General features: G+C 46.2%; 1 protein-coding gene across 2 annotated transcripts in view; it reads right to left on the reverse strand.

The window, feature by feature from the left end:
* tg (thyroglobulin) overlaps window positions 1-12,980 on the reverse strand; it is a 47,271-nt gene that overhangs the window by 18,145 nt on the left and 16,146 nt on the right. Inside the window, exons 18-33 of one of the 2 annotated variants that reach the window (XM_061881810.1) lie at window positions 10,408-10,599; window positions 10,184-10,311; window positions 9,973-10,123; window positions 9,764-9,901; window positions 8,499-8,642; window positions 8,239-8,409; window positions 8,068-8,172; window positions 6,598-6,701; window positions 6,418-6,523; window positions 6,171-6,350; window positions 5,930-6,100; window positions 5,763-5,849; window positions 5,628-5,684; window positions 3,619-3,756; window positions 3,340-3,516; window positions 5-119 (exon numbers count right to left, since the gene is read on the reverse strand). In XM_061881810.1, the coding sequence (XP_061737794.1) occupies window positions 5-119; window positions 3,340-3,516; window positions 3,619-3,756; window positions 5,628-5,684; window positions 5,763-5,849; window positions 5,930-6,100; window positions 6,171-6,350; window positions 6,418-6,523; window positions 6,598-6,701; window positions 8,068-8,172; window positions 8,239-8,409; window positions 8,499-8,642; window positions 9,764-9,901; window positions 9,973-10,123; window positions 10,184-10,311; window positions 10,408-10,599 (2,164 nt within the window). Of the gene's footprint in view, window positions 1-4; window positions 120-3,339; window positions 3,517-3,618; window positions 3,757-5,627; window positions 5,688-5,762; window positions 5,850-5,929; window positions 6,101-6,170; window positions 6,351-6,417; window positions 6,524-6,597; window positions 6,702-8,067; window positions 8,173-8,238; window positions 8,410-8,498; window positions 8,643-9,763; window positions 9,902-9,972; window positions 10,124-10,183; window positions 10,312-10,407; window positions 10,600-12,980 lie in introns of both variants that reach the window. The other variant, XM_061881809.1, reaches the window with a different exon arrangement.

Here is a 12,980-nt window from a genome sequence, read left to right on the forward strand (position 1 = left end):
TTACCCTTCAGTCAGCAGCGTGTTTTCCTTCAGGCTTACTCGACTGCGGACTGAGTAAGAGACCATTTTCTGGAAGGAAACTCTCTGGTAGAAACTCTTCACTGGTCCCGAAAGATCCACTATACACACACACACACACACACACACACACACACACACACACACACACACACACACACACACACACACACGTAAACATTTGTTGTTGCTTGACTTAAAGACCTACTGAAATCCACTACTACCGACCACGCAGTCTGATAGTTTATATATCAATGATGAAATATTAACATTGCAACACATGCCAATACGGCCTTTTTAGTTTACTAAATTACAATTTTAAATTTCCCGGGAGTTTCGTCTTGAAAACGTCGCGGAATGATGACGTGTACGCAAGACGTCAAGGGTTTTAAGGAAATATGAGCGCTGCACACACACACACAGCTAAAAGTCGTCTGCTTTAACGGCATAATTACACAGTATTTTGGACATCTGTGTTGCTTAATCTTTTGCAATTTTTTCAATTAATATTGGAGAAGTCACAGTAGAAAGATGGAGTTGGGAAGCTTTAGACCAGGGGTGCCCATTACGTCGATCGCGATCGACTGGTCGATCTCGGAGGGTGTGTCAGTCGATCTCAAGCCAGGCATTAAAAAATAGACATAAAAATGAGCAATCATCAATCATACCAAGACTTCACTTTCGTCAGTTGTTTGACATTCTCGGCACCCGAGGATCTTGTGAGATGACGCTGGCTGCTGTGAGCTCATATTTAAGAAAAAAATCACTAACAGGGCGGACGCAGAGAAACACATTTTATTTCTAGAGACTCCGTACCTACTGTCAAAACTCTAAAGACCGACTGCACAGTTCCTGTCTTCACCATAAAAGACCTGCTTCATCCTGCCTGTGCCAACAAAATAAGAGTCTCAGAAAGCTAGCGTGCACAAGCTAGCAAGCTACGGAGTTTGATGCCAATGTATTTCTCCCCCGCCCTCAGCGACCGCTTTCTCACTTGCTTGCCCACCCGCACTCTCACTGACGTCACTCACCTGCTGCCAGACATTAAAGGGCCACACACATATGCTACTCTCATAACAAAGTGTTTAAAAACGAGTATGCAAGTTGGACAAATGAGATGCCAAATCCAACCACTTTCATGTGGTATTGGACAGAAAGGAGGACTTTTTTTTTCCTCCATTTGAAAATGCGGACGTTATCAGCACCACTGTCTAATTCCAATCAATGCAAGTCATCAGAATCAGGTAATACACCAACTTATATTCTTGTCTTCATGAAAGAAAGGACTCTATGTGTGTTAAACATGCTTGTATTATCATTAAACACCATTAACATGTTAACAAAAATGTCTCTTTCATAAATAAATAAATATAAATTATAAATAGGAATGAGGTAGATCTCCTCGACTTGGTCAATTGAAAAGTAGCTCGCCTGCTGAAAAAGTGTGAGCGCCCCTGCTTTAGACTTTAGCCTCACAAACACACGGTGATTCCTTGTTTAAAAATCCTGGAGGTGTAACTATACTATGGATCAGAGCGCGGTCAAGCAAACATGAATCACGACGGAATGTCAACCAGCAGTTTTCGGTGAGAAAATTGTGGTAAAAAGTCGCTTCTTACCGGAGAAAAGCTGAGCTTGTGCCGTCCATAAAGCTGCCGTCGACTTCCCTGAGACATTGGCGTCAACACACCCGTGGACACACCCCTCCGACTATCAAGTACTATTTAACTCACTAAAACACTAGCAACACAATAGAAAGATAAGGGATTTCCCAGAATTATCCTAGTAAATGTCTCTAAAAAGATCGGAATCCAGTAATCCAGTGTTTCCCACAGGTCAGGCATCTATTTGTGGTGGTGTGGTCGGGCGGTGGGGGGATGGGGGGCAGCGGCGGCGGCGATGACCAAGAAGAACGCGGAGTTGGAATATAATTACAACACTTTATGTACATATTTATATAATATTTACATATTAATATTATATGTAACTACAAGCTCCATTCACAGACAGAGTCCCATTGCTTTTATGAGCGGTCGAGCTAGTCAAAAGGCGAAAAAATAATAATAATAATAATAATTTTTTATTTTTTTTATTTGTGGCGGTTGTAATTCTTTCGTGGCGGGCCGCCGCAAATAAATGAATGTGTGGGAAACCCTGGAATCCGTACCAATGCAATCGCGTTTTTTTTTTCAACACATTTTTTTAAATCTTTTTTTTTTTTTTCTAGTCCGTCGCTATCAATATCCTCAAACGCGAAACTTTCATCCTCGCTCAAATTAATGGGGAAATTGTCGTTTTCTCGGTCCAAATAGCACTTTTTGTTGGAGGCTCCCATTAAAAACAATGTGAATATGTGAGGAGCCCCCACATTTGTGATGTCATCGTCTGCGATTGATTGATTGATTGATACTTTTATTAGTAGATTGCACAGTACAGTACATATTCCGTACAATTGACCACTAAATGGTAACACTCGAATAAGTTTTTCAACTTGTTTAAGTCGGGGTCCACGTTAATCAATTCATGGTACAAATATATACTATCAACTTAATGCAGTCATCACACAAGTTAATCATCATAGTATGTACATTGAATTATTTACATTATTTACAATCCGGGGGGTGGGTGGGGTGCTTTGGTTGATATCAGAACTTCAGTCATCAACAATTGCATCAACAGAGAAATGTGGACATTGAAACAGTGTACGTCTTATTTAGTAGGATATGTACAGCCAGCAGAGAACATAGTGAGTTCAGATAGCATAAGAACAAGTATATACATTAGAAGTACATTTGAGTTGTTTATAATCCGGGGAGATGGGATGTGAATGGAGGAGGGTATTAGTAAAGTGTTGAAGTTGCCTGGAGGTGTTGTTTTAGAGCGGTTTTGAAGGAATATAGAGATGCACTTACTTTTATACCTGTTGGGAGTGCATTCCACATTGATGTGGCATAGAAAGAGAATGAGTTAAGACCTTTGTTAGATCAAAATCTGGGTTTAACGTGGTTTGTGGAGCTCCCCCTGGTGTTGTGGTTATGGCGGTCATTTATGTTAAGGAAGTAGTTTGACATGTACTTCGGTATCAAGGAGGTGTAGCGGATTTTATAGACTAGGCTCAGTGCGACTCCCGGTAGAGGCAGGGCTTTTCTCTTAGCACCGAAAGTTGCGAACTTTATCGTGGATGTTCTTTACTAAATCCTTTCAGCCAAAATATGGCAATATCGCAAAATGATCAAGTATGACACATAGAATGGACCTGCTATCCAAGTTTAAATAAGAAAATCTCATTTCAGGAGGCCTTTAAATGTTAGTGTACGTTACCTGTCTTGCTGTATGTGGTTTTGGGTCTCCTGTCCAGTAGGGGGCGGCAGGGGCGTCTCAGGGGTGTGTCGTAGGCGCCGCACACCTGGGTGTTGGCAAACAGGACGCAGCTGTAGAAACCTGGCAAGTCGGCGTCCGTCAGATCGGCCACGGAGCACTGAGGCTCGCTGTCGCAGCCTGCTTACACACACACACACACACACACACACACACACACACACACACACCGCGTGAGCTTGAAAGGCACAACCACTAGAGGGCACTAGTGTGAGGACGCACGTGTGAGGCACCACAGCAAAGCCTGCTGGGACGTGTGCTGGTTTTTGTTGATCCAGAAGGAGAGAACAGGAATTTTCCTCTGAGGATCCACCTGGACGTTGTCTTCTGACAGAGAGACAAACTTCCTCTGGACTGAACCTACACACACACACACACACACACACACACACACACACACACACAGCTATCATTAGTAGCAAAAGGCACCGTAGGAGGCGCAACTTTCAAGGCCTACTGAAACCCACTACTAGCGACCACGCAGTCTGATAGTTTATATATCAATGATGAAATATTAACATTGCAACACATGCCAATACGACTGGGTTAGTTGACTAAATTGCAATTTTAAATTTCGCGCGAAGTATCCTGTTGAAAACGTCACTGTATGACGACGCGTGCGCGTGACGTCACGGATTGTAGCGGACATTTTGATCCAGCACCGATCCAAGCTATAAGTCGTCTGCTTTAATCGCATAACTACACAGTATTCTGGACGTCTGTGTTGCTGAATCTTTTGCAATTTGTTCAATTACTAATGAAGAAGTCAAAGTAGAAAGATGTAGGTGGGAAGCGGTGTATTGCAGCCGCCTTTAGCCACACAAACACAGCCGGTGTTTCCTCGTTTACATTCCTGAAAGCTGACGGTGAAGCTTTACTGTGCAACAGAGCGGTCAAGCGGACATGGTTCCCTACCACATGTCAACCGGCAGGTTTCCGTGAGAAAATGGTGGAAATAAGTCGGCTCTTACCGTAGACATGAGCGGAGAGTTTGCGTCGTTCCTCCTGCAGCTGTGGACTCTCTTGCCTTCTGCCACCGGCCACCCACGACCGTCGGATGGTTACACCGTGGAGGAGAGGGGGGGGGGGGGGGGGAATCTCAGCCCAGCTGCCTTTCCTCGTCGAGAAACGTGGCTTCCATCGGAGACACTGGCGGTCACCACACCCCTCCGACTTTCAGCTACGACTATATAATCTTACTAAAACACTAGTAACACAATAAGCAGATAAGGGATTTTCCAGAATTATCCTATTAAATGTGCCTAATAACATCTGTATCGCTCCCACTGCCCTCGTCTTTTTTTTCTTTTCTTTTTTCTAGTTATTCTGTCATGATCCACATCTTGGATCATGGCATATTCTGGTTTTGGTTTTGTTTATCACATTCTGTCTAGTATTTGTCTTCCTCAGTTCTTTGTGGCACTTCCTGGTTTTGTTTCCGTTGTCATAGTTACCCATTTAGTGTCACCTGTCTCTGCTTTGATCACGCGCACCTGCCCTTGATTATTTATCTCCCTATGTATGCCCGCCTCTGTTTGACATTCAGCCTTGGACTCTTGTTTGCTCCCACGCAACAGATGATGTCACATTCCAGCATTGTGGTAACTATTAGCGCTCGATTAGCTTCCACGCTGTTTTGTTTGTTCTTTTCCCTAGTTCTCACGCTAGCGCTTTCTGTTCTTCCTAGCTTCCACGCTAGATCTAGTTTTGTTTGTTAGTGCCTTCATGCAAAGTGTTTTGTTTCCTAGTCTGTTTTATAGTGTTCTTTAGTGTGTAAATAAATCATTATCTTTACCCTCACGCTGTGTTCCATCTTTGCTGCACCCACGAGAGAACAAGTCGTCACCACAACGCCACTGAGACATCACATCTTCACTCTCACTTTCCTCATCCACGAATCTTTCATCCTCGCTCAAATTAATGGGGAAATCGTCGCTTTCTCGGTCCGAATCGCTCTCGCTGCTGGTGGCTATGATTGTAAACAATGTGAGGAGGTGAGGAGCTCCACAACCCGTGACGTCACGCGCACATCGTCTGCTACTTCCGGTAAAGGCAAGGCTTTTTTATTAGCGACCAAAAGTTGCGAACTTTATCGCCGATGTCCTCTACTAAATCCTTTCAGCAAAAATATGGTAATATCGCGAGGTGATCAAGTATGACACATAGAATGGACCTGCTATCCCCGTTTGAATAAGAAAATCTCATTTCAGTAGGCCTTTAAAGGTACTAACCGTCTAAAGGCGGAGTTAAGCCCGCGACAGGATCACAAGAACTGGCGGCCGACCTGTCTTCTAGAAGAAATAAAAAAGTCATGTGACCTTGTCAGCATCAAGCGAAGGATGTAAAGTCAACGGTTTACACAATACCTGTCTTCAGGTAGACGGCCTGGAAGGATACGATGGATGTTTGGTAACCTTTCCCGTCCTCCTTGTCCACTGGAAGAGCTGATGCAGCTGAACAGCAAACGTCACAAATGTTAACTCTACTTTTTGATCATCTGACTTCTTATTGATTGATTGTACTCCCGTCTTGCCGATTGTTAGGTTTTGTCCTCCAAAGTTGAACAGGAAGCTCCGCCCCTGCTCGTCATAAGTAAGCCCCGCCCCGCATACGCGATTGGCGGCTGCTTGACCTGTCACGTCCCAGTCGCCCCGCCCACACATCAGGATGGACGGCTCTCTCAGCCAACCACAGAGCAGAGAACCTGTGGAAGAAAGGGTGGGTTAGGCTGAGCCACAAAGGGTTCCTCTAGTAACGTCTCCGTGGCAACGTACCCCCGCTCAGGCTGTTCTGGTTCAGGATGAAGCCGCTGCAGCAAGCGTCACTGCGGCAGCCCGTCTCACAAAAGCGGCGAGCGTCTGCGAGCGACGCACCGGCGAACACTTGAGTCCTGAACACGCCCGAGAGTGCCTTCGCCTGTGCTAGCCTAGTGAAGCTTGAAGAAGACTCCGCCCCTGAAAGACAGCTGACTGTCAAAACAAGCACACATGTCCCACCCGGTGGTTGCCATGCCGACATTACCACTCTTCCTGATGACGAGCACATTTGAGTCCCCGCCTCTCACCCGCAAGGAGCACCTCAAACCACCAAAGAGCTCCGCCTCAGGATTACCCAGAAAGCCACTGACCTGCCATAAAACACACACATCTCCTTGGTAACATCATCAAAGACTGCTGTCTGTGAGTGCGTGCGTGTGTATACCTTAGTAGAGGTGTTGCAGTGTGTGTTGAGGGTGTGTGTACTGTATAGTTGACACTGGCGGTTGAACAGCGCCACATGGTGGCAGGAAGTGTTCACGGCACACGCTGAGAGAAAACAACACCACAATACGCAATGTGTCAGTACACATTGTTAAAGGGGAACATTATCACAATTTCAGAAGGGTTAAAACCAATACAAATCAGTTCCCAAAGGCTTATTTAATTTTTCGAAGTTTTTTTCAAAATTTTACCCATCATGGAATATCCCGAAAAAAGGCTTTAAAGTGCCTGATTTTCGCTATCTGTGAATCCACCCGTCCATTTTCCTGTGACGTCACTGCGTGACGCCAATACAAACAAACATGGCAGAGAGAATAGAAAGATGTAGCGATATTAGCTCGGATTCAGACTCGGCTTAAGCGATTCAACAGATTACGCATGTATTGAAACGGATGGTTGGAGGGTGGAGGCAGATAGCGAAAATTGAATTGAAGAAGAAACTGAAGCTATTCAGCCATATCACGACGGACAAAGGCAATGAGTATGAATTCGGCGATCGCCTTCTAACCAACAATTGCATCTTTTGACCACTCGTGTAGCTGAATCCGTCAATTGGTATGTGTTTGTTTGGCATTAAATGTGGGTGGAGGGAAAGGCTGGATGCAAATATAGCTACAAATGTACATACAGCTAGCCTAAATAGCATGTTAGCATCGATTAGCCGGCAGTCATGCCGTGACCAAATATGTCTGATTAGCACATAAATCAGTAACATCAACAAAACTCACCTTTGTGATTCCGTTGACTTTATCGTTGGAAATGCATCTGCTTTGAGTGTCGCAGGATATCCACACATCTCTGTCGTAGCATCGCTATCGTCAGTAAAACGTGCAGAACAAACGAGGGACTTTTGCATCTTTTGACCACTGGTGTATTTGAATCCGTCGATTGGTATGTGTTTGTTTGGTATTAAATGTGGGTGGAAGGAAAGGTTGCATGCAAATATAGCTACAAATGAGGCATAATGATGCAATATGTACATACAGCTAGTCTAAATAGCATGTTAGCATCGATTAGCATGCCGTGCTAATCGATGCACACTCCACGTAAGTCAACTTGAATCCGTCCCTGATCGTGTTGTTACACCCTCCGACAACACACCGACGAGGAATGATGTCTCCAAGGTACGGAAAACAGTCGAAAAAACGGAAAATAACAGAGCTGATTTGACTTGGTGTGCGTAATGTGTTTGAGAAAATGGCGGATTGCTTCCCGTTGTAACGACACGGGTGAAAGGTTATCACTCCGACAGCGAACAATTGAAAGGCGTTTAAATCGCCAAATTCACCCTTTTAGAGTTTGGAAACCGGTTAAAAAAACATATGGTCTGCAATATCACGGTATATATTGAGGCTTACATAGGTCTGGTGATAATGTTCCCCTTTAAGGCTGTGTGTGTATGTGTGTTTACCTTCAGCACATGTTCGGAAGTCAGAGGTTATTGTTTGCAGGACTTCAGTGTCTTCAGCTCCAAAGATCACTTCTGATTTGGGAACAGCCTGGAACCTTATGAGTACTACACACACAAGCACGCACGTGTCATTTAAAGGCTCTTGCGCTCTGATTGGCTGTTAAATTTCACCTGAGCAGTCCTGGTCGGTGAGAGGAGTGTCACTCTTTGTCCAGTCAAGCTCCGCCCCCTCACTGTTAAAGCAGCTCCACCTGCCGGACAGGAAGTTAGGCTGTGCCGGCAAGTAATTACCTTGGTCAGAGCAACGAAGGCCCCGCCTTTCACAGTCGGAGTCGGTCACACCTGCGCACGTGCACACAAACATACGCACTGGTGAGCTAGCAGGTGTTGATGTTTGACCAGCAGGTGACATACTGACATGGACGACTCACATTGATTGACAGAGAAAGACCCGGCAGCTGAGGAACCTCTAGGACACTTGTTACAGAAGTCCCGCCCCTCTGTATCCTGGTAAGTTCTCTCTGGACACAGAAGACATGCTCCTTCCGTGGAATAACTCCCGGCAGGACAAATGACTGCGGACAGAGACAAGTGATGTCATCAAGTTGGCGCCGCAAAATTTCCAGAGCACGGACAACTCTGTTTCAGAGTTGGTCTCAAACATGGCCCCGGGTACTCACGTGAGGGGTTTGCGACTAATCAGAGAAGAGTATGGCTTTTTTTTTTTTTCCAAGATGGCGCTGCTGTAGTGGCTGCTGTAGGCAGGAGCTCTGTGCTCTTGTGTCATCCTTTTGTGTTTCCCTCTTGTTTTCATGTGTTATTATATTTTTTTGCATTTTGGTCCGGGACCCTTTGGGACTGTGTGACAAGGGGTGGCACTTTCGTTACCTCTGTGGTGCTTTTTTTGTGGACTTCTTGATCTGCCTCCCGGGAGCCTCTTGGCCATGGAGACCAGCAGCTGGGTCTCTGCTACACCAGAGTCTGTTTGGAGGGACTGGAGGAGATGCGGATGAGGGGACAGGGCTGCGGAGCTAGCACTGAGCGCTGGGACGGAGAGGCTACGCGGTGTCTTGACTGGGTGAGCAGGTGTCGGACACCTCGGTCACCTTGGACGTATCCTCGCTCATCCATGCGGACTGGACATTGGCCGAGAGTGGAGTCGGCTGTCTTGGTTGCTTTGTTGGGTCTGCTCCTGTCTCTGGCCACGCTCCCTCCTCCCCAGCGGACGATGGCGTGGAACACCGCAGAGGCCACCACAGTGGATATGTTTCTTTTACTTTTTATTCATAGCTGTATGTAGAAGTGTCTGGTTGTATCTGCTGCTTTAATGTCTTTAATGTCCTCTGTGTTCTTTGATGTTTGATGTTTCCCTCTTACACACATGGAAGAGGGATGTGTACTATGGCTATGAGTTGTTTACCTGTATGTCATCTTTTTTGTAAGGGGCGCTGGAAGCCGGCAGACCCGTCAGCGATCCTGTTCTGTCTCCCTGTAATGTTTGTCTGATCTTGAATGGGATTGTGCTGAAAATTGTAATTTTCCTGAAGGAACTCTCCTGACGGAATAAATAAAGTACTATCTAATCTAATCTAATCTAGACAATCTCTTACATGATAGGTCAAAATCCCCTCTCATGACTGCATGGCACCATGTTTGGGACCAACTCTGAAACCAAGTTGTAGCTAACCAGACTCACCGCAACTGTCGCCTTGGTCGCTCAGGCGGTAACCGGGGGAGCAGCCTAAGGTGGGACTGGTCTCAGAAAGTTGTCCAGGCTGCGAAGTGAAGCCAATGTGCGTCACCATCCCCTTAAAGTCCTCTTGGAGTCGACTCGCTGAAAACGACAGTATTTTAGTGAGTTCTAGAACATTCCACGTACATGCTCTTTGGACGTGTGCTGCTCACCAGCGTCAAGGAGGTCAGGTAGATCTGAGGCCGGGAGGTCCGACAGCAAGGCGGTCCAGGTGACCGTCATCATCAACACGTCCTTGCCGACGCAATGCATACGAACCGACGAGTCGTCACACAGCAACACTTGGCGTCCCAACGCTGGCAGCTACAGACCCAATTGTTTGAGCATGTGTGCGGGTATGTGTGTGTGGGTGTGTGTTTTTACCTGAGCAATGCAGAGCCCCCTGCTGGTCATATTTTTGAAGAGCAGGGAACGCAAGGTCTGCAGCTCGGAGCAGGACGTCCTCATCATCCATTGCTGTGACATGGACACACTCTGTGCGGGCTGACCGACTGAACACACAGACACACATACACACACTGAGGACTACCCAACAGCGTGACCAGTAAAAATGTTCTGGAACATGGGTCCGTGTTTAGTGGTCATACTCTGGCAGGCTCCAGGCAGAGGTTTGTTGTCTCCCTCCCAGCTACGGCCAATCATGTCACACGTGAAGTTTTGGACAGAAAGTGAGTTCTGGTAACCACTAAGACAGATGAGATCGCATGTTTGACGGCCATCTTGGGTGGGGCGGCAAACCAGAGTGCCGTGCGTGACATCGGAGTCGGTACAGGCGGGCCCTGGACACCAACAGAGGACAGGGCGCCTAGTTAGCACAGTAGCTTGTGTTGGTTGTGTGAAACTATTTTGATACCACTTAACTGATTCAAACATTCCAAAATGTTCAGGTGCCTCATGTATTAAGCGTGCATGTGCACAAATAGTAAGAAAGTACGTAAGTACAAAATATAGGTGAATTTGAAAAAAATATTAAAACAACAGAGGCTACTTTATACAAAGGATAACCTTTACCAAAAGATTGTTTGTAAAACAAAGTCTTCAAATGTTTGTTTTTTTTAAAAAGTCAACGCAGAGAAGCAAATACCTAAGAAGAAACAGATCGAATCGTGTTGTGTCCCGCTCCTGGTGCATAACGTTGACTGCCATAACAAGTGGATTTCTGCCATACGGAGCATGATACAAAGGGATCACCCGATTCCTACAGAACACTCCAGAATGTGCTGTGAACATTTTGCCTCTGGAGCTGCCATGCAAGGCCCTAACCACAACCCATCAGGAGCAAGGGTGAAGTGTCTTGCTGAAGGACACAACGGACATGACAAAGCTGGTGGAAGGTGGGGATTGAACCAGGAACCCTCAGGTTGCTGGCACGCCCACGCTCCCAACCGCGCCACGCCTTCCCCACGCAGTCCTCTCCAGCTGCAGCCGCATGAATCAATCAGCAATTTACATGATGAGGCACCACGCTTCTTAAGCCAGCGCAACCTGCATTCCGGGGCCAGAACATAGCCCCCTCTATGCGTTTCTCCGTTTCCTGGTTTCCAGCTGTGTCTCGACTCCCCGTAATCCCTCTGGTTCCCTAGCTGCCTTCCTGGATCTCGACTTCTCGCATGGACACAGACCTTGACGCCTCGCTCCTGCCTTTGACCTCTCACCTGCCCACTGACCTCCGAGCTTGCCTCGCCCTCCCTGGAATACCGCATCTCGCTTAACACGCACCTTCAACAACTCCTGGTAACATTCTGTTAAACACAACACATAGTCACACCATACATATCTTGATTTTTTACACGCATCATTTTATTATAAAAATAAATACACCTAGAGCTAAACAATGGAAAAAAAAAAAAAAAAAAGTCAACGCAGTCAAGTTCCTGGAGGGACTGGTGCAAGTCATTCCAGAGTTTGGGGGATACAGCCTGGATTGCGAGGTCTCCTACGGTTTTAAAATTAGTTTTAGGGAGCTTTAGGAGACCCTGGCCTGTAAACCAAAGGCTGCGCCCTGAAGTGTAGGAGCGCAACAAATCAGCGATATACTGAGGGGCCTTACCCTGCAACGCACGGAAAGTCCATCCATCCATTTCCTACCGCTTATTCCTTTTGGGGTCGCGGAGGGCTCTGGTGCCTGTCTCAGCTACAATCGGGCGGAAGGCGGGGTACACCCTGGACTAAAAGTCTGGACTAAAATCTTAAACTATGCAAAACCTCACTGGAAGCCAAAGAAGACTGGGTGCACCGGTCAAAAGTCTGGCAGCCGCATTTTGTACAGTCCGAAGTCTCTTTACAGTTGACTTGTTGAAACAAGTGAAAACAGAATTACAATAGTCATTGTGAGACGAGATGAACATGTGAATGATCATTTCGAGATTCGATTTTGCCAACAAATTTCTCACTTTAGAGATGTGACAGTTTTGGGTCAGTGGATGACCATGAACCTCCAAAGACATGGACCGATCAAACACAACCTCAAGGTTTCTGTGGCTGGTTTTAACAGATGCACTCAGAGCACCAAGGGAGCTCTTCGTCGGGGGGATCTTTTTATCGGGAGCAATGATCAGAGTTTCCGTTTAATTAGAATTTAGGACATTCGAAGACAACCGGTTTTTGATACAGGATACACATTCCAAGAACTCTGTTAAAAGGTGAAACTCTTAATCATTGAAGGCACAATACAGCTGAATATCATCTGCATAGAAATTATATGACACATTTTCAAAACTATGGATCAACCGATCAAGACAATCAGATTCGGACTTCCTCTGAATCTGATGCGAAAAGATCAGATTTGAAGAACTTGGGAGCTTTTACACCGGCAAACAAAGTCAAATGTGTGGCAAAAAATACGATTTGGTGTGCACTGTAAAAGGGGCCTTTGGCAAAGGATGACACCTGGTTCATCAGCCGCTTTACGTTCCCTCGAACGCTCTTCCTGGAACAGTGAGCAGAGCTTAAGGGCCGTTTGTAGAGCCTATGCCCACACAAGTGCTGGAAACACTGGGGCATACTCTCACCTGGGGCCTTCCAGAGAGAACTGGTCGACTGATCAGAACAGGTTGGGAGATACTGTTGGGGACTAGACCAAACCTTGGGAGCCTCATACATCAAAGAGGTGAATGCCAATGACACAAGCCTCAAACTCTACTCCCAGCATCGCATTGCG

This window comes from Nerophis ophidion, linkage group LG21, assembly GCF_033978795.1.
Source record: "Nerophis ophidion isolate RoL-2023_Sa linkage group LG21, RoL_Noph_v1.0, whole genome shotgun sequence".
Taxonomy (NCBI): domain Eukaryota; kingdom Metazoa; phylum Chordata; class Actinopteri; order Syngnathiformes; family Syngnathidae; genus Nerophis; species Nerophis ophidion.